At 52.3% G+C, this 20,665-nt stretch overlaps 4 protein-coding genes and 1 non-coding gene across 5 annotated transcripts; 3 read left to right on the forward strand and 2 right to left on the reverse strand.

Annotated features, from left to right (window-relative positions):
* Positions 1–448: 448 nt before the first annotated feature.
* NCU14088 lies at positions 449–1,167 on the reverse strand. Its single transcript, XR_897876.1, has 2 exons — positions 889–1,167; positions 449–836 (listed from the first exon to the last, which is right to left on the reverse strand). It is a non-coding gene; the product is annotated as a ncrg19 (non-coding RNA).
* A 1,606-nt stretch (positions 1,168–2,773) lies between these two features.
* NCU04851 (hypothetical protein) lies at positions 2,774–7,516 on the forward strand. Its single transcript, XM_952819.3, has 3 exons — positions 2,774–4,732; positions 4,818–6,731; positions 6,958–7,516. Exons 1-3 carry the CDS (start codon positions 3,455–3,457, stop codon positions 7,030–7,032), a joined length of 3,267 nt encoding a protein of 1,088 aa, XP_957912.3. The 5' UTR covers positions 2,774–3,454; the 3' UTR covers positions 7,033–7,516.
* Positions 7,517–9,168: 1,652 nt separating this feature from the next.
* Positions 9,169–13,479, forward strand: NCU04852 (hypothetical protein; the record flags this gene model as incomplete). The annotated part of the gene is made up of 4 exons (XM_954016.3): positions 9,169–9,780; positions 9,890–11,173; positions 11,349–11,879; positions 11,974–13,479. 4 exons carry the CDS (start codon positions 9,169–9,171, stop codon positions 13,477–13,479), a joined length of 3,933 nt encoding a protein of 1,310 aa, XP_959109.3.
* A 4,248-nt stretch (positions 13,480–17,727) lies between these two features.
* On the forward strand, positions 17,728–18,344 carry NCU04853 (hypothetical protein; the record flags this gene model as incomplete). The annotated part of the gene is made up of 2 exons (XM_954017.1): positions 17,728–18,243; positions 18,321–18,344. 2 exons carry the CDS (start codon positions 17,728–17,730, stop codon positions 18,342–18,344), a joined length of 540 nt encoding a protein of 179 aa, XP_959110.1.
* A 1,070-nt stretch (positions 18,345–19,414) lies between these two features.
* On the reverse strand, positions 19,415–20,248 carry NCU16729 (hypothetical protein; the record flags this gene model as incomplete). Its single annotated transcript, XM_011396056.1, has 1 exon — positions 19,415–20,248. One exon carries the CDS (start codon positions 20,246–20,248, stop codon positions 19,415–19,417), a length of 834 nt encoding a protein of 277 aa, XP_011394358.1.
* Positions 20,249–20,665: the final 417 nt, after the last annotated feature.

The following is a 20,665-nucleotide window of genomic DNA, read 5'->3' on the forward strand; positions in this document are numbered from 1 at the left end:
TTTTTTTTTATTTGATTCTCTGTTGCGTTCGCCTTGTTTTCTAACTGATTGTTTGTTTCGTTTCTCTCGTTCAGGGGTCCCTTGATAGTAGTACATACTGTACATAGCTAGACAGACACGCATTGATGGCGAGGGTGGGCTGAGGGACTTGGAGATTCTCTTCTCAGTCGGACAATTCGTGTCGTGTTGTTGAGAGCGAGGTAGTTAGTATGTAGTAAAAGAGCGAACTGACTGAAAGTGGAGACGGCAACGAGAGAAAATGGAATCAATCCGATTGAGGGGATTTGGTGGAATACGTCCGTCATGTCACCACCGACTTTGTAAAAGAAGGGCCGAAAAAGACTGACTGGACTAGGTGACCTAGGAACAGGAAACAGCTGAGGTGGAAAGAAGAAAGGTCACGTCACGTCATGTCACTCCTGCCGGGCGGCATTATTATCTGTACATATGTAGTACACTGCACACCACGTATGTACCTAGTGTTCAGACACGGACTCACTTTTGTTGTCCTTCATTAGGTACATAGGTTATATGGTAGAGGTAAGTAGTTCTCGGAAGTCGGTCGGGTTCGTGGTGGGTGTGAGTGGGTTTTAGGTCAGGTCGTTCCCGGGCGCATCGGACGGACTGATTTTTGACGGGCTCTGGCGGGTGTTTTGTTTTTTTAGTGGGCTCAGCGGGCGGGCGGGCGGGCGGGCATATCTAGCGCCAGCTACACTAGGTGCACTAGACTAGTGTACGGACGATGGGCGGAGATAACGGCGACTCTGACCACCACGTGGACCAGTTTTGCTCGGAAATACGTACCTAATACCTAGAGGTACCATTCAAACCTGAGACTGTGGACATTATTAGATTTGGACCAAATCGGGTAATGAGTTCGTGGTGTACGTAATGAAAGGGTCGTGATGAGGCTCTCTCAGCTCTCTTTGTTGACATTCCATCCAATGTGATATCATATGAAAGCCATTCATCATTGCGATCAACTGCGATTACTACCCTGTCCCAACAACGTCGCTTGCCGGATAGTAGGTAGGTACCGTAGAAGGGAACCCGGGAAATATAGAAGAACCCAACAGATATCCTTCCTTGGGCGCCGAGTCGATGATGGCTGAATACCACATCCTCTCACTCGGATCGGAGTTAGAATCCCCACGCTTGATTCTAGCCAATCATCTTGTGGCGTTATCGGCGCGCGCGCAGGACCCTGTCCAAAATGTAATTGGACAAAGCAACGTGGGGATACACTTGAAATGAGAAAGGATGAGGTGACACTGCCAACCATTATTTTACCTGCGTTTCATGAACAAAAACCACAGGCTTGGATTGTCCAGGACCCAACTCTGTGGGAATGAGGGCTTTCTGGACTTACCTACCGGGCTACATACATACAGTAGGTACCGACAGCTCTTTGCCAATTTCCCGAGCTTCTGTTGTACGGTACCAAACCTGAAAGGAGTGCACTGTTGAGTGATGTCAAGGTACAGCGACCGAGTACAGTAAAGCACATGCCCTGTAAGTATGCGACTAACTCGGCCATGTTCTTGTAACGACCTGTAACGACCCCGAATGGCAGGGTGCACTTGGGACACTACTGCAAGGCAATCGTGGTCTCGAAGTGGACGTTGCAGGACCGGAGAACTCAAAGTTGGGTGCAGGTGGGTGCCGGGCGGTCGGTTAGCTGTCGGCGAAGGGAAGGGATCCAAGTCCGGGTGGTCCTGGTAAGAACTAAGAAGAGCATTAATCGGAAGCGTTGCCAAGTGGTATCTGGGTGAAATCCAACGTCTACCGGACTTGACAGTTGACGGAGACACAACGGGATGAGTTCCGCCTTTCTGGACCTCGGGAACATCTCAAAGGGGAAAAGGGTCGGTGATTAGCTGCGTGTGTCGGCTTTGGCTTTCAGCTCCCCCCGCATTCCAGTATTCCAGACGGGACCCTACCCGCGACCGGTGTGTCTGTGTCTGTGTCTGTGTCTGACGAACTGATGGACGATGGCTTTTTCGGGGACGGACATATCACAGTCCAGTCCATCCAGTCTTTGATATCGGTGGTACACTACAGTACCTCTAGTGGTAATGGATGGGAGGTACAAAGGTACATCAATATCCGCCAATGGCTGGTCTCCTGCTGCAGTGTAAGTGTCTAGGTCACCACTCACCCACCACCGAGGGCAGTTACTACTGGGTGGCCTCTTTTCAGCCCGCCTGTCAGTGTCGACAATAGGATAGGAGAGTTCCTGACCCTCTTGTGTCGCCGGTTACCTCAGATCTTCCTCTATCTACTGTAGTGCCTGCCGACCGGAGAAGACGCATCAACTACCTATGTAGGGAAGGAATGGATTGGAAAGGGAAAGGGAGATTGCGTGGGACGGACTGACATGACACGGCAAGTGCAAGTACCTCTACATAGGTAGTAGGTGTACATGAAAGTTGGCCCGGGGTACATTATATCGAGCATCGACTTTGTATTTAGTACCTACCTTGCCGAGCCCCCATTTTGGTCCTCTTTTTCTTCTTTTCTCACTCTTGATTTCACTTCCTTCTTCATCCCGTACCACAGTTCAACTTGTTGCAGCTTTCAGTGTCTTTTTAGTATCTTCCTGGTAGGGCTAGCTGCCTTTTTGTATTAGTCGTTGACTCTGTCTCTGACTCGGATGCCCCCGGCTGCCCCGTGTGCCTGGTACCGAGACCGAGACAATTAATACTCCATCTGAAAGTACCTTGTTCCCGCCATCATCCGAACCCAGGCTATCTCTCTCTTCCTCTCTCTCTCTCTCTCTCTCAGTCTCAGTCTCTGCAAATCGCTCCCCTTTCTCCGTCCCAGGTTAAATACGTACACACGTCTTGTCTCCTCTTTTTTTTTTTCTTTTCCATCCTCCGGGATCCGACGTCCGACGCCGTCGTACACGTCTCTCTCAGGGCACTCAGCTAGCTAGCCAACCAGCCAGCCAGCCAGCCAGCCAGCCAAGCCAGGAACAAGACCTGGAGAGTGAGGGTGTCCTTGGGGTCGGGTCCAGTCCAGGCCCTTCATCCAGTGCCCAGTCGTCGCCAATCTCGGATGCGTCTGTTCCTGGCAGACAGACGGGCCACTGCACCGTCTCCACCAGGGGAAGCTGCTGCTGATCACTGTCACAATCCCTCCTCGATCCAAGATTAACAAGATCCCACCAACGAAGAAGAGAGCAAAGCTGGTTTTCCCCCAGGTCAATTGATTGCGCATATTGAAGAGGCATCGATCCGGTCATCTAGGCAGTGAGTGCTTCAAGCGGAACTGGCGAGAAAGGGAACGGACTAGCCCCTGTGTGTGAGGTGTGTTTGTGTGTGTGTGTGTCTCTGTCCTTGGTAACAAGTACAGCAACTGGGAAGGGAAATCGTTAGCAAGAGGCAATTATCGGGCTTGTTATTGTTCGGAAATCGGATATGACCAAGTTCAACAACTGACAGGTCCAAAAAAAATGACCGTCCCGATGGAGGGCATCGAATCCACACCGGCATCGGATCCGGCACCGGCACCGGCACCAGCGGCGGCACAGCAGTCGGACCGTTCGGGGGGTCTATTGCCGCCAATCCACACCCTGCCAATGCCGCCAGCTCCGGCAACCAACAACTCCAACAAGAACAACAACAACAACAACTCCAACCGTCCGTTAACGCCGCCCGTCCAAGCCGTTGCAGCAGCAGCAGCAGCAGCAGCAGCACCACCGCCGCCGCCACCACACCTTCCGCCTATCTCGGCTTTCCCATCCTACCAAGACCAATATCAACAATCGCCACATCAACACTCATCACCGTGGCAACCCATCCAGATCCCCGGACTAACCCCTCCAAGTCAACCCTCGTACCAGCCGTCGCCGTCATCCGCACTTACGCCGTCGCCCACTGCTGTCAATCCCACCTCGCAACAACAACAACAACCACATCAACAACAGCAAATCACCCTCCCCGGTCCAGCGTCGTTATTAAACACTCACCACACCAACGCGTACCTTTCCGTTGTTGCCGCATCTACGCAGCCGCCCAGCATCGCAATCCCGTCAATCACCACTATTCCATCCCATGCCGCCCGCCCGGAACGAGCCCGTCAGGACCAACCGAACCGACAGGGACAGGGCCAACCTAAGAGGCGTAACCGTCCCGCTGTCTCATGCATCCCATGCAGAGGCCGCAAAATCAAATGCGACAAACAGAAGCCGTGCGAAAGCTGCGTCAAGTCCAAATATATCAAGGGTCCCTGCAGGTACGATAAGAGTCGCTTACCCAAGGAAAAGAGATGGCCAGGCGAAGCAGATTCGAGAATTCCTTCGCCAGAACCGCAACAGCGACAACAACACCCGTCTGTCCAGCCTGTTGACCCGAACATTGGTGGTGCGCCATATGCCATCGTGAAGGCGGAAGAGAGGACTTCCATGCCTGGGCCGCCGCCCCCTACTGTGGATATACCATATCGCGACTCCGAGTCTGTTTCTTCGGACGGGTATGACGGCGAATCAGCTAGTCCCCGGCTGCCGCCCGTATCGTCGGCTTCCAGTCCGTTTCCTCGTCATGCCCATCCGGTGTCTGTTGCGGAGGGAACAGAGGCGTTGAGGAGGGAGGTGTGGATGTTGCGACAGCAGGTCGAGGAGTTGACACATCGACAGCAGCTCCAGCAGCAACTGCCACCAGGACAAAGGCCGTTGCCGGAATCAAGACCTGAATCTCAGACTGGCGATAATCGCTGGCCCATCAACCAACTCGTGAGTACCTCTCCTGCCCTCCTCCAGCACTGGCTTTTACGTTACCACCACGACTCTCCAGACTGATATATCGCTTGATACCTAGTTCCCACTAGTCACTAGCGCCAGCTACAAAGTCTTCAAGGAACCTAACGACAACGGCAAGGCCTTGACCAACCTCCGAACATGCACCCTTCTCTCGCAGAAAATCGAGGAAGCACAATCCGGAAGCATCCATCCCCTCGGCTTCAGCGACATCGGCGGCATTCTCCCCCTGTCGTACCGCCAAGACGCCCAACGTCTAGCCGAAGCCTACTTCCGCACTTTCGAGAGCGTCTACCGCATTCTGCACGTGCCTACCTTCTGGAGGCGGTTTGGAGAGTATTTTGGTGGTCAGCTTGACGGCCAGCTCGCCAAGACCTTCCTTGTCCAGCTTCAGCTTTGCATGGCTATCGGGTCGGTCTTTGAGGATGCCGGCGGTTTATTGCGGAGGTATCAGGAAAGATGGATTCAGGAAGGCCAGTCGTGGCTTCTCCTTTGTCCGCCGACAAACCTTGCCGGGTTGCAGACCATGTGTCTTTTACATCTCACCAAAGAGGTCTGCGGATTTGGTGGAAGTGGGGGCGAAGGAACCTACAACTCGGCCGGTTCTCTGCTGCGAAAAGCCATGTGTCTAGGCCTAAACCGGGATCCTGACGCGTCCATGCCCATATACCAAGCCGAACTGCGTCGACGATTATGGGCCACCATTTTGGAAATGCTTGTCCAATCGAGCTTGGACACCGGCCTTCCACCGGGTATCTCGCTCGCCGAATTCGATACTAGCCCGCCGGCAAATTACGACGACGAGCAGCTTACCCGCTCGAGCTCGGGTCCCCGTCCCTCCGGGACATTCACGCAAACGACCATCCTTGTCGAATTGCACCGTTCGTTTCCTGTGCGGTTAGCTATCGCTCAACATCTCGCCACGCTTCTCAAGTCCCCCAACACAAAGCCCCCGGCAGTCGAATCCGGACCGACGACGAAGTCTCTCAGCACCGAACTGATAAGTGCATCACGTGCACTAGCGGACGCGCTTCAACCAGGCTACGACCCTGCCGGCATCCTGCCGAATAGGATCTCCGCGTTCCAGCTTCGGATGGCGGAGATGTTAGTGGACCGGTTTTTTCTGGGGTTAAATCTGGCCTTGGTAAAACCCTTGGAGGTGGAAATGCCAGAAATTCGAACATATTGTGGCGCAGCAGCCGGCACAATCTGGAGCGCTGTTGTTTCGGGTCTAAGCAACCAAAGAAAAACAGGAGGAAGCTCTGGGAAAGGAGCGGCGCAAGGTCACCAAATGGACGACTTCACGACCCTGGTAAGCCGCGGAAGCGGAACCTCGTATCACGCAACCGCCACGGTGGCCGTTTTGACTCTGCTGGTGGAATTGAGGCGGCAGATGGAGGAGGAATGGCAACAACGGAGACTCCGACAGGGCTCAACCTCGACAGCCTCACCAAGCAACAAGAACAACGACTGGGAAGAACAAGACACATCAGCAGAAGCAACGAGACAAGAATTTCTGGACCTGGCTTGTTCAGCTGTCGACTGGATTTTTGGCAGAATCCAGCTTGCGAGCGTGGATACAGGGGCGTATGTTTGGATGTACCTGCTTTCCTCGGCAGCTTTGGAAGAGGTGAAGGCTTTGCAGAGGAGGTGGGTGGCTCATTTGCGGCAGCAGGATTTGTCCTCGAATCCTCCGACAGAGGCCAACGTGGAAAGACAAAGGGAAGAACAACTAAAAGAGCTGGTGAAGGAACGGATTGCGAGTGATTTGAACAGGGTTGCCGAGCTTATGAGGGAGGTTTGGCAGTTCACCAAGGAGGTGAATGGGACTGGCAATGAAAGTGGAAGTGGAAGCCAAAGCAATGGTGAGATGGCTGGGCGGCAAAGAAATGGCGATACTGCTGCATTGGCGGGCAGGACCGCTAGCGAAACAAGCTTGGAGCTGGAGAAGATGGCAGAGAGGGGAGAGCGTCCAGTAAGTTATATTGTGTTGCCCCAGTGTTTACTGACCCCGTCGGCCCTGTCCGTGCTAATCGCTGTGCGCTGTGGGCTATGTCCCACTGTCGACGTTGGTCACCACGCTTGAGCCAGGCAGTAAGGACACAAGTGTGCTTTAAGTACTCGGTCATGCTTGCTTGTCTATTTTGGTTCTTTGGCCGCGCCCTGATCCATTCCTGACTGACGTTTACTGCTTCGCCCAGGTCATCCGCTTTAATTCGGTCTTCGATCTGAGAAATTACAAATTTATTTATATGCAAGAGTTGATGGACTACTAGTAGGCATATCTGCCACGCATTTATGGTTGATTGGATCGGACCGAATCGGAGGCGGTAGAGTGTCGGCAGCAGTCGGAAAATGTGGGGCACAGAACGGGCCGGGTATGGATTATTGCTTCATTACAAGGAAATAAATGGTTGGGAGAGAAACAGGGCAATAGATGGTCAAGCAACTGTATGTGCGGGCATCTTGGGCACAGGAGAAATGGAGGCCTATGTGTGTTGTTAGCTATTTGGGGGCTGTCGTCGATTCCTTGGAGGATTTGACGCTTGCATTCGGTTGCCCCCCAGGCGGTCACTTGATTATGGTTGCTCGATGGACAGAGTTATCAAGCTCAATGCATCGATATATGCATCAACATACAACGTGGAGGGCATTCTTAGGATAATCTTAGATAATGGGGACATGAATGATTGGAAGTGTCACGTAGGTGGCCGACACTGGTAGTATCGGATAGAGTAAACACGTGCCGTCTTATTGGAAGACACCTCTACTGAATAATAGCATCACCAACGCTTAGGGACTCGTTCAGACCAATGTGGGCTATGATATGCTCCTAATCACATCATCATCAAGATCAATTTCCCTACTCTACCAGTCACTTGGGGTCATTGTCATGATGGCCAACAACAGCGAAGTCTGGAATGATCGGATTACTAGAAATTGAGAGTGGACGGGCTACGATGATTGACATTATATACATTTTCCACGGAGGCATATTTGAAGCTTCGTAATTCTGGGCCTTTGCGGGGTGGGGGGGGGGGGGGGGGGGGGGGGTTGAACAGGAAATAACTTGATTACCTCCTCCACACTCGGAAGCCCGGTGTCTGTCTCCCACGTGAAACCTATGTCCAAGTTTGTTGGGGTATATTTGATGCTGAGGCGGCAATACGAGGCGGCAATACGAGGCGGATCATGCAGGTATATGCCTGATGTACGCCAGTCGCCAGCATAGATACCAAACAAGGAAAGAGTTGGTTTAGTTTTGCCTCCTCCAACTCAACCAAGTCCAGTCCCACATCACACCCACAGTGAAGGTGCAGCTGAGCTGGTTCTCCAGCGTTACTCACGGTTCGTGGGTAGAATGAAGGGAGGGGGTTTGTTGATTACCTAGGTAGGTAGGTTAACTAACGGTTCCTCACCGTGACCACCAGTTAGACTAAATACCTCTACTGCAGACTGCAGACTGCATCGTTCGGAATCCATACGCCCCATGATGATGGCACCTTCCATAGGTAACAGAGAAGGAAAAAGTAGGTACCGATACCCCAGCCATCGCCAGAACTGAAGTCTGGAAGATGCAATGGGGCTTGAGGTTTTGGTGGGCTTTGCTGCAGTAGTATTCAACCAGTGGTCACGGTGAGAAACCGTTAGTCAGCCTGTTCAACCAACCCACTCCCTTTCATTATACCCATCAACCGTGACCAAGGCTGGAAAATCAGTTGCAAAACCAAGATCGAAAACAATGATTTGCAGTCGTTCACCATCGCGGATAACCTGACCAACTCCAGGACACTTGGCCTCAGCATCTCCATGTCCTATGCAAGCACGAATAACTGGGTCGTTATCTGCCCATTGCCACCACGCAAGCCATTCTGAAATCCAGCTCAGGTATCTGCCTAATCTGCCATAGTATGTGGGTAAACCAGGCATACAAAGTTGCGTGCATTCAGATAACACGGGTATAGACACAGCTGCCCTTGGAAAAACCAGTCAGTAACAGGTTCTAGTCAACACCACGTACATGCCTACATCTTCCTAACATGGCACGCCTCACATATGTCACGTCTACCGCCCAGATTTCTAAGCCGGTCCCCCCCCCCAAGGAGATCCGTGGCATAGGTGTCCATCTAAGTTGGTGTGTGGTAGCAGCGGGCACAAAATACGGTACAAAAGGCCACCCTTCTCCCCTCTGCTATCCGTCCTCCCTTTGGGTTTTTCCTTTCCCTCTCTCTCCCTCGCTCGAAGCACACTTATAAGAGTGCAACCCAACCCACTTGTTTCATCTTTCTTTCTTCCACACTCTCCATCCATCCATCCATCACTGAACCAACCAACCAACCAACCAACCAAGCACACACTCATTGCACACCAACAAGCCCATCCACGACCATTCTCAAGAAGGTATCGGCGGGATGGTGGACCCTACACCCGAGGAGAGGCATGAAATGCATCTCTTCTACACCCCTTCCGGCTCCAGCTCGTCTGCCTCCTCCATTTCCTCCTCCATTTCCTCCTCTGACACTGACATGAACTCCAACGACATTCATATGGACGACATGAAAAAGCATGATGACAGCTTGGACCGCCCGCCAAGTTACAGCCCCTATCCCCCGCCCCCTCAGACCAATTCTTCTCCCTCTCCCTCACCTCCTTCGAGCAGCAGTTCTCCTTCTTCTTCTCCCCCTTCTCCCCTGACTAGTCCCCCTCCCTCAAGCAATCCATCTTCTTCTTCTTCTCCTTCTTCTTCTTCTTCTCCTCCTCCTGCATCAGCGGCAGCTACTACTACTACTGCTGCTAGTGATAGTGGTAGTGGTAGTAACCACCCCGAGCCCGAGCATCGTCCTGCTCCCCAGTCTTCTTTCTCTCGGCAGAACTTGGCCACCATGTTCTTCAGCTCTCTTCTTATCCTGTTGTTTGGATACCTCCTCATTGCATATGTGGTGATTCCGGGATGGAAGGAGGTGGTAGGGAAAGGGAAGGGGATTGAAGCTAAAATGAGGGGTGGTGCACATGGGTCGAGTGAGGTGAGTTATACATCCCCCTACCTATATATATATATATATATATACCTAGGTCAGGTACCCAGGAAGGTAGGAAAGGATACCCTACTGACATGATGAAACAACGTAACAGGCACAAACCCAATTCGACATGGACCAGAGTAACACCACCGTACAAGTTCTTCCGATGGAACTTCATTGTCTCAAATCAGCAGATGACAACAACAACAACAACAAACGCAACGACGCTTTGAACGCTCGGGACATGACCCCCTCTCAGACGGCGGACAAACCCTACCATGTCTCCAACAGACATGTAGTCCCGCAGTTGACGGGCACCGCAGTCCCCAAGGGAATCAGTGCCGAGGAACTAGTCAGTTACAAGCCAGAGGAATGGATGCAGGCAGCCAGTGGATTTGAGGTTCACAATCATCACCAGGATACAACTTCCTCTTCCAACGATGACGGAGGAGCAGCAGCAGCCCTGAGAAGAAGAAGTCTTCAGGCAGGTGGTGTTGCTCGTTTGCGTCGTCGTAATCATCGTCGTTCTGGTGTTCCCGAGCAGCCAGCAGCAGCAGCTGATGAACCAAAGCTGAAACAATTGTTCCAGCTTGGATCGGGTGGTTGGTTGACTTTGACGCCTACTGGCACTGCTGCTGCTGCTGCTGGTTCACTTCCTACTAGCACTGGTAGTCTGTCTGCGCCCCCCGAGTCTGATCAGCAACACCAGCACCAGCACCATGGCCTTGACAGCGGACTCAAGAAAGAAGAGAAAGAAGAAGAAGAGGCCCCGCCGCCGCGTGAAGAAATGGTGGAAGTTACCAAGACCAGGGGCAGAAGAACCATCCACCCTAAAATCCCGGTGCCTATCTCCGCTTTGCATCCTTCTTTATCTACTGCTGCTGCTGCTGTGGACGATGTCTCCATGGACGATGGAAGGCTGGGGATGTCAAGTACTTGGCATGATCATCTGCCTGTTGTTTCCCCTTCCTTGACACCGGCAGCGGCATCAGCAACAGCAAAGCCTGAGTCGTCACCGGAGCAGCAGCAGCAGCAGCAGAAAAAGTCATCCCTCATCGATACCATGGAGGGTGCAGCAGCGCTTCGGTTTGGACAGACTGGCTCTATGGATGCTCAGTTTGTTAAGAGGGGTGGTGAGTCGTGGACTAAGCCGAGGATTCCTGTACCTGTGAGTGTGAGTACCAAGGATGGGGTGGCGGCGGCGGCGGCGGCGGCGGCGGCGAATGCTACTCCTACTGCTGCCAATAGGGAGTCTACCTCTAAGAAGACTTCAAGGGCGGTTACGAACTTGGGACAAGGAGAGAAGTATGGGGCAGGAGCGGAGGGAGGGTTGCACGCAGATAACTCGAAGATGATGCAGAAGGGGGGTGTACCTCTTGCGGATGGGACCCGGGGGGTGAGTTCTTTCTTTCTGTTTCCCCCCCCTTTCCCTTTTCTCTTTTTGTTTCTCCCTCTTCCCCTTCTTCCTTTACTTGACTTTTTTTTCATCTCTCTTTTTTTTTGCCCGTTCTTCTCTTTGCATTCTGGTTTCCCTTTTAACCATGAAAAAAAGAAGAAGTTGGTACTAACAGGTGTGCAACAAACAGAACTACTACCCCTCTTACAATAACAACAACGTCGACGGCGTCAACCATTACAACAATAACAACAACAAAAACAGCTTTGCTCGCCGTCGTGATCGCGACCAGCAGTACCACGGTTGGCCTACACTCACACCACCACCACCACAAGGGAAAAGTAGCGCCAGCAGTAGCCGCGCAGCAGGCGGCGGCGGCGAGTGGGTGGTGGGAAATACACCACGAAGTGGAGGCATCCACACTTTCGGAGGTCCGGGCCGTTATTCTGCAGCTACTGCAGCAGCTGCTACTCGTCGCCCAGCAGTGACGGCGGCGCCTGGTACTGACGCTGGTACAGCAGTAGCTGCTGCTGGTCATCAGTTGTATGGTGGTGCTGCTGCCCCTGAGTCGTCTTCTTCTTCTTCTTCTGCAAGTAAGCATGCTCTTGGTGCTGCTCTTGGTGCTGCTGAGATGGCCACTGCCAAGAACAAGAACACACCTCGACACGCCGCCGCCGCCGCTTTCGTCTACCTCCGCCTCTGGGGCGTCTGCCTCTGGCACTGCCATTTCTTCCACCACTGCGGCTTTGTCGCAGCAGCAGCGCGGTGCTGGCCGTCTTGACTACTGGCAGTATGAAAAGAGCGAGGATCGGGAGGAAGAGGAGGGGGACACTAGCACCATTAAAGCCACTGCTGCTGCTGGTACTCCTAACATCAAAGGTAAAGGTAAAGGAAAGGTCCATCATGGACATGGACATGGAAGTTTCCACGCGCGCCGCTCCTCACGACCTGCTGCACCTGTCGTAGGCGTCACTCATCATCATCTTGACTCGTGGGCCAACAACAAGAACAACAACGACGACGACGAGGTTATTGAGTACGGCAGCAGCAGCAGCAACAACGCACTCATGAAACTCCCTCGCTCGGGTGTTGTTGAGACGGGCGGTCTGAGCACCACCACTGAAGAAGACACCACTGAAGGCTCCAACGCCGCCGACGGGTCTTTGGAGGAGGAGGAGTCCGAGGATCAATCTCATCGCTTGTCGTCGTCCGAGTCACCTGAGGAAGTGGAGGAGGTTCAGCATCATCGTCACAGTAACCACAATGCTTTGATTTCTTTGCATTATCCGAATCAAAAGGTCAAGGAGTGGTGGAATCACTTGATCCGGGGACGGATTGGGGGCGGTGGTATTGATCAACATCATCGAAAGGGGCTGAGCAAAAGGGAGAAGAGGATGGTGAAGGAGACTATTGACACGACGGACACGGCGACGGTGGTGGGTTGTGACGAGAAGAAGAAAAAGAAGGGGATGAGGTGTGGTCTGGAGATTGTCGTCTCCAAGACGTCTGCGAACGGTAGCTCCGTCACAGCCACGGCTTCATTGACAGTCAAGGCATCGCCCAAGTGGTGGGCTCCTCATCCCCGTTTGAAGACGGGGACCTCTACAGCGTCTGCTGTCTCCGCCGCCGCCTCCGCTGCCTCTATCCTCTCCGCCACTCCCACTCCTGCCACCCCCTCTTTCTCTCCCAGCCCAACAACTCCCACTCCCGCTGCCACTCCCACTGCCACCCTCATTGCTGCTCCTCCCGCCGGCGCCGGCGCCAACACCAACAAGCCCGGCACTACCCTCATTTCCTCCTCCCTCCCCCCGGCCGAAAATAACAGTAATCTCCCTGGAACTCCCACCACGCTTCGCAACAACCCCAACCCCAACCCCTCCAAACCCCAGTTTCCCCACCGAAAGGAAATCCGCGGCTACCCAACCGACTCACCCGACTACATCGACTCCCACGACGAATCCATCGAAGTCCCAGGCCTTTTGGAAATCCACCTCTCGCCCGAGGAAGCCAAGCCGGAGATCATGAACGCCAAGTACGACTACTGGGAGTTTATCATGCCGCCCGATCTGTACTTTGTCTCGGACAAGAACTCGCCCTTCAATCCGTACGGGCAGGCCGAGAGGAGGAGGAGGAGGGGGAGGGGGAGGAGGAGTAACCTGCTAGAAACTGGAGGTACCTTGACTTCGACCGTGGAAGAGAACAACAAAAGAGCGGAGGACGACGCGGGAAGAGAAGGAAGGGAAGAAAGGGAACATGGAAGAGTACATGAAAGGGAGGGAAGAGGAGGAGAAGAAGAAGAAAAGTAGGGGCTGGGGCAGGGGCGGGGAAGAAACATGAGAGAAGAGCAGCTACACAGGCACAATGAGAGAAAACGAGAGGGATGAAGATGGTTGGGGTGTGATGAGTATTTCGGTCGAAGGGGGTGGTGGATCAGGGGACATAAAAAGGACGGACTTGGAAGCAGGAACAGCAGCTGGATGGGTTGGGGGGGTGTGGTTTTTGTTCCCTGGCGGGGGTGTAGGCTGTTGGGAAAGGTAAGGGGTAAGGGGGGGAGGAGGAGGGCGTATTAGGTGCCAGTAAAAAATTCGCTTGTGCAACGAAGTTCGTATACCTTTTGTTCGTAGTGAACCTGCACAAGCGATTCTCACTGGCACCTTGGGGGGGGATAGGGGATAGGGGATAGGGGTAAACGTTTCTTGACGTTCCCTTTGTTGTCTGGAGTTTGGAGCTGGTCCTATTGAGAGAGGTAGGCAGATTGGAAAGGTGTCGGAAGAATGTATCATGAGGAGCAATAAGAAACGAAATGCAAGAAGAAGGAAAAAAAAAAAAAAAAAGACACATGGACGAGGAGATTTTGAAGGAGTTTTCTATGGGGTTTGTTTGTTTGTTCGTTTTCATGGAGTCGAGGAATTTGAAACTGCAAACAAAGCGAGAATGGAAAGCGATGAAGGTGGAACACTACCTACCTAGAAATGAACAGGAGAAAACGAAGAAAGGGGGACATGAAAATGCCAAAAAAAAAAAAAAAAAATTAGTAAAGGAAAAAAAAAAAAAGAAAGAAAAAGAAAAGAAAAAAAAACAATAGGGAGGAGGAAGAAGAGGAGGAGAGGGGGGAAGTTTGCATGACCTGTTACTATCTACCTCTACACTCAAATTACCTAGTTAATGTGACATTTTACATCGAGATTGTCGAGGAGGTCAAGAAACGATATGGGACCCGATTAAGCTAGCTGGTGATTGAGCAAAGGATACCTAGATAGGTACCTACCTACCTAGGTAAGTAGAAGATGTAAAGGGGCTTCTTCTGTCAGCCTAGTACTTACGGTGCCAATCTGATACATGATCAATGATGAAGAGTAGGTAGAGGTAGGTAGCTAGCACTGGTTCTACTTGTACGTACGGTATGATATGATACCTACCTATGCTTGAGGTTTTGGTTGTGTAGTTTGTGTAGTGGTAGTGGTAGGTCCATGCCCAGGTAGGTACTTCTAGGTAGGTAGGTAGGTAAGTAGAAATATGAAGATGGTAAGTAGGTATCCCAGATATTTTTCGCGTCTCGGTAAGCGAGGAGGTTGCTATATGGTCCGGTCGTGGTTGTGGTCGTGGTAGTGGACATGGTCGTGGTCGTGGACATCGAGCATAGAGCATCGGGCGACCGGAGATATATTATATATGTGGCTGCGCAAGGTCGCAAGGTCGCACTGTAACTTGTGGCTGTGACTGTGACTGTGACGTTGGCGAGGATAGAAAGAAACAAGCGAAAGACCTGTGATGTGTTGGCATGAAGCGCGGATGGGCATTTTTTCATAATTTGTTGCTGCTGGATAAGTCGAATAGGTAGATTGACAAAGTGGTGGTGGGTTGTCTACATGTAGGGAGATCTCTGGTTGTCGGCGGCACTGGGCTGGAGTTGGATGTGGTTGTGGAAGGTTGAATGAACGAGGACGTCGGTTGATGTCGATGTCGATGTTGATGTTGACGTCGATGTCGAGGGAGCTCGGCAGGTTGGAAGGTCGGGAGGTCGGGCGGTGCGGGGCCCACATAAGCGTATAACAGTTTGACTGCGCTAGAGGTCTCCCCCATTTCTCTTCGATATGAGAAGTGACCTCCGCATTTGAAGCCGAATTGAAACTCGAACTCAACTTGAGAACGGTTTTGGTATAAATCAGTACACTGCCGCCTTACGAAGTTTCTTGGTTAAAGTCACGTAACGTTGTTTCCGCGATGTCATCAGACCTGCTGCTGCTGCTGCTAAGAACTGCCAGGGGATATTGTTATTGTTAGTGAAATGTTTCCAGTCGCCTTCCCATTGCGCGGCCACTCCACTCGGCTGCGAGCGTCCGGGCTGAGTGTTAGCGGATCTACTTTGTTGGTGAAAGACACTTGGGGCCAGAACCAGTAGACATTGTGATCAGAAGAGTACTACCAGAGCTACAGTCGATAGACTGAACCTCTTGAATAGTGTGCGGTTTGTTTGTTTATTATACTTAGAGCTAAAGATTTGAAAAACGACGGGGACTGCGAGTGTCAAATGTCGCTTTTGTTAGTGTGCCCGTCCGTGTATGCTCCCTTCCCTCGCTCCCGAGTCCTCCTCCTCGTCGACATCTGAGATGCCGCTCTCTGTTCCACTTCCAATATTCACCTTAACATACCTAGACAGAACCGAAAAACCCAAAAAGTTGTACCTAAAAAACATCAACACCAGGGCAGCTCTGGATATATCCACCCAAACCCAAGTTCCCAAGAGAAGTGGAAAATAGCACCGGCTTCGAAAATTGCCTCTAAAGTACACTTACAGCTCGTGGTTTGGACCAGACTCTGAATAACGAAAAGGGTAACATATATCCATCCTTGACCCTTCTGGTCCATCTCCCCACTTGCGCCCCATTTGCTTCCCATCTGTGCTCACATTTACAACTTTATACAATTCCTGAAACTTTCCCAGAGTTGCCATGTTTTTGAACCGGGGTACATACCAGACCTCTATGTACCACTAGCTGTACGCAGCTACATGTAAATACCTACCTACCTCTAGGTATGCAATGTATCGCACGCATTAGTGTCCTCCCAAAGTTCCAATACCATGCCGTACCAAGGCTGGTTGGCCTATTTTTAGGTGACCTGGGGTTACACTCACCCACCCGCGCTTGTGATTCCGAACGTTCAGAGATCTTCAATCCCCAGACTTGGCGAGAGCGTGGTTGGGTTTGTTAGGGCCGAACTAGTAGGTAATGAATGGATGGCCTTGAGAGCCTTCTGGTTGGTTGAGTGGACTGAAAGTTGGGCCAAGAAGACGGGGTTTACGTGGAATTGTTGACTAAAATAAGGCAGAGCGGAGGAAGTCCTTGCTTGACTGGAGACATCTGTTCACGAACCCGTCGTTGTAACTTCACGAGTGTTGCAATTCCGTCACGCAAGCTTCCATGGGTCACAGATCGAGATGATCATAAACCTCATGCCCGTCCCACACAAGCCGAAGCATGGAAATACATGAACGGCAAGCGCGAAGCCACGAAGCGGCTGAACACTCAAGCCCGCAAAAAACCGACGACCACGTTTGATGATAGCGGCCAGCTACCTCTACTTATAAGCAAACCGATGACGGCCTGGAAGAGTCTTTCAATAATTCCACGGCTCATGCCCTAGTTAGCCCTTGTGGCCATTACACCAGATCCATGTTTCCGTGTGTGTAACAAGTTTGTATTCCTCCCAATCACGAACGTCGTAGTCCGTCCTATTTACCCGGCTTGTGTGTACACTGAAACACCATCACATTCCTTTCCTTTCCTTATTCGATGTTCCATGTTCTATTCCTATACCGCCTTTGAATTGTGGATGTTGCCTCAGACATCATCCATTCGGTAACAGGTAGCTATCACACAAGCTTCAATCCAGATCCGTTTATGTTGACCACGGAACGTGACGATACAATATCACCCTATTAACTGGCCCTTTATAGGTAGGTACTTGACAGTTTCCAAAAATTGCATTCACGTTGCACTCTGATGGCCATAAAGACATGTCACCTTAGTTTTTAAAACAACCTGAAGGAAGAAAGCTTGACTCTCAAGGAACCCGGATCACTGACACCAACCGCCGAACGTCTGCCCAACCGAACCAACACGAGGCCGTACGACAACGGACTGTATGTACTTCTTACACAATTTCTGGCATCCCTCCTACCTCTCGTTCTTCACATTTTTCACAATCCTAGATACCGCCGCACTATTATTGAACGCCCGGGAGAAGCAGACAGAGATAGATAAATGTCTTTGTCAATGGGTATGAAGATGTGAGAGAACGGAAGACTTGGACACCAGAGCGATGTCGAGGCTCGTGCCAGTGATGCCGATTGTCACTGTGTTGGATGCAGACTGCATGTCCCGCTGAGTTGGGATTAGACTATGGTATGGGGGAGTACTTGAAGATCCGGTTTCCTTCAACGATACGATCCTTGAGGTATACTCCCGTCAACCCATGATCCAGTTCGAAAGCACACCACCTCAACACCCACACTCACAATATTAACCACCACAAAACCCAACCTCAACACCATGACGACCCTCCATCACCTCCTGCTCCTCGTCTCCACCATCTTCACATCTCCCGCCCTCTCAGCCATCAACCTCCGTGCTTCTCACCAAGTTCTCTCCTCCGACTCCTCCGACTCCTCCGAAACGACAACAACCACCACCTCCACCGCTTCCACATTACCACTCGGCAACACTAGGGGCATAATCCCAACCCCACCGGTCCCACCCACTATCCCCTCCCATCCTCCTGGAACCGACCCCTCCTACGAATCGACCAACATCCACCTCAATTCCCCAACCCAAACCCCCAGCTCCGAACCCATCTTCCAATCCAGCTCCTCCCAATCCAGCTCCTCCCAACCCAGCTCCTTCCAGTCCCTCCGCCCCTGTACCACCACCCTAACCAGCACCACCACCAACACCACCAACACCAACAACCGCCCATGCCCCCCACCCAACTACGACGGCACCTTCACTTCCTACCCATCCACCACCACGCTCCTCAAACCCATCGACTGCCATGGATGCATGTACCTGGTGAGTGTCACCGAGAAATGGGCGGTCGGATGTCCGAATCTGCATGTTAGTGCTACTGCCTTAGCGACGACGGCGAGCACGACGTGGAGGGAGGTGTGTGAGGGGGTGGTGGTGGTGCCTTTAATGACCGACGGGGCGGCAAGGTTTTGAGCTGCGCTGGGCTGCACGGGCTTGTCGTGGTTACCTAGGTACCTACCTAGAGGTACCTGGGCCGTCGGTGGTGGTGGTGATGGGAGGGGGGAGGGAGGGAGGGAGGGAAAAGGATGGGGGAGGACACATGGAAGGGAGGGAGGACACATGGAAGGGAGGGAAAAGGATGGGGGAGCCGTTTGCTTTGCCTACTGGAATGGAGGAGGGGAGGAGGAGGGGAGATCGAGCGGGAGGATGTGTGTCATGAGAGCTGAATTAAGGTGCGAAAGGGGGGAAGAGGGGGGCTGTTGAGTGATGATGGCTGACAGAGATATGCGGACTGGTGGTGATGCTATGAAGGATGGGGGCATGGTTGTTGAATTGAGGAAATTGAAAGGGAACCAAGAAGAAGATGAGGTTATCGACAAGGTTGGGCGGGCTTGTAGGTTGTTAAGGACGGCAGTGGTAGCAATGAAAAGAGACACGGAAGGAACTCGGGTGTTGCAGCAAGATGCTGCGTCTTTCCCCGGTCTGCAGTCGAGGCCGACTGGAAGGTTCCATTTATGGAACTCTTCGGCGGTGTGATGCACCCGTTGTTCCGTACAGCCTCGCAGGAGTTGAGTTGGAGTCGATGGATGGTGCAGACTCGTCGGTCAAGTCATCATGTCATAACATTGGATGCAATTCCTACCTAGCTAGGTGTGTTTGGGTACCATTACAAGTGCGGTACTAGTTGATACGCGGCGTGGCGGGCAAATGCCAGAAGAGGGAGTGAGGCGGGTGTCTACATCATGAAAGCTGAAGTGACCCCAAGTTGGCGAGTACCTATTTGGAGGACGTAAGTTGGGGAAGAGACAGATCAAGGAGGAGAGAGAAATGAGACCATAGGTAGTTTTGGCCTTCAGTGACCGTTGAACTCTTGCGTCGCAACCGATAGAAAGGAAAGATCAGTGCGATGATCACCACCACCACCCACCACCACCAACTCCTCTCCTCATTCAATGCCCGGTCTTTAAAGGTGCTCAGATGCAGACTCGCCCGTCTACCTGTAGGATTCCTCGTAGCCCCTGCTCCAACGGTAAATTACATCCCATCGCTCCCGTCCCTCGAACCAGCCTGGCGGGAGATAGGGCACAAAAGGCTGCATAGTATTAGGATCGAGGTAGGCACCGGCTTTCCTATAGTCCCTGATCCACGCTTCATCGCATAAGGCGTTATTTTCGATCGCGGTCACCGTCCGACCGTGAATCGGATCGATGAGCCAGAACCTATCTTTGTCGCAGGGGACACAGCATTGTTCATACGTGCCTTCCCAATCGCTAGCTCCGCGGGGGCCCAGACAGACGACGTGAATCTCTTTTGCATTGACGACTTTCCCCAAGACTTTGGCTTCATAGTCGTCCATCGAATATCTGTCCCGCGCAAATTTCCACCGCTTGAGGTCCAACAAATGGGATTCAAAGTCCTTGAAAGGGGTGTCCCCGGTGTTGATCAGGTCCACGTCGAAATTGACCCAGATGTAGCGCGGTTCTGCCTCCAGGCCCAGCTCCAGCCGGTCCTCGGGTGTGTCGCACCTCACTGTCTCCGAGTCCGACCTCGCAGCGGGCAACTGTTTGAAGGCCTTGTGGTAAAATCGGTGCCCGAGATGGCTCCGGGCCTCTCGGCAAGCTTGTAAAGGTGCCGGAACGGGGGTGGATGAGCGCAAACGAAGGACACCGAGCCTTGAATGGTTGTATTTGGCTTTGACATCGTCGCTAATGTCCTCCCACTCGTGGGAGATGCGGATGTCAACCGTGCGAGGTTCGATAGTGAGCTCCCATATCCGTGCCCGAATCTCCCACGGGAGATGGGGGAAGAGGTGGAAGGAAGTGGCCATGGTAGGTATGGTGAGGGCTGCTGTTGAGATCTCTGAAGGTATGAAGTTTCTGACGGCCGCACCGAGGTTTTATTGTTTTTGATGTTCTAAATCGTTGGTTTAGACAGGAAACTGGGGTGGCCATGGAAAGTCATGTGGTGTTGCGTCTTACATATGACCTCGATGAATGGTGAGACGATGGAGCCGGGTTGCTCGAACAGGCTTAGGGTCATGGCCAGGGGAGTTTGGTAGTGTACGCGTATATCTGCACTCAGCCCCCCTGTTTGCGCAACACCGCCACAAATGCCAAACCGCTGTGTGATGTGTACAAGTCAAATGGCCTGTTATATTTGCTTGCAGATATAGGGGTCGACCGTAGTGAGACAACAAGGCTCACGATATTCAACAGAAAGCCTTGCACTCAGCCCTGCTGTTCAT

Source organism: Neurospora crassa, linkage group IV (assembly GCF_000182925.2).
Source record: "Neurospora crassa OR74A linkage group IV, whole genome shotgun sequence".
NCBI lineage: Eukaryota > Fungi > Ascomycota > Sordariomycetes > Sordariales > Sordariaceae > Neurospora > Neurospora crassa.

What these genes read in the sequence shown, in the direction of transcription:
- NCU04851 (XM_952819.3), top strand. Translation starts at nt 3,455, where the DNA reads ATGACCGTCCCGATGGAGGGCATCGAATCCACACCGGCATCGGATCCG. An exon ending in GCTGGCCCATCAACCAACTC is followed by an intron (nt 4,733 to 4,817) that starts GTGAGTACCTCT and finishes CTTGATACCTAG; the next exon opens with TTCCCACTAGTCACTAGCGC. An exon ending in CAGAGAGGGGAGAGCGTCCA is followed by an intron (nt 6,732 to 6,957) that starts GTAAGTTATATT and finishes TGCTTCGCCCAG; the next exon opens with GTCATCCGCTTTAATTCGGT.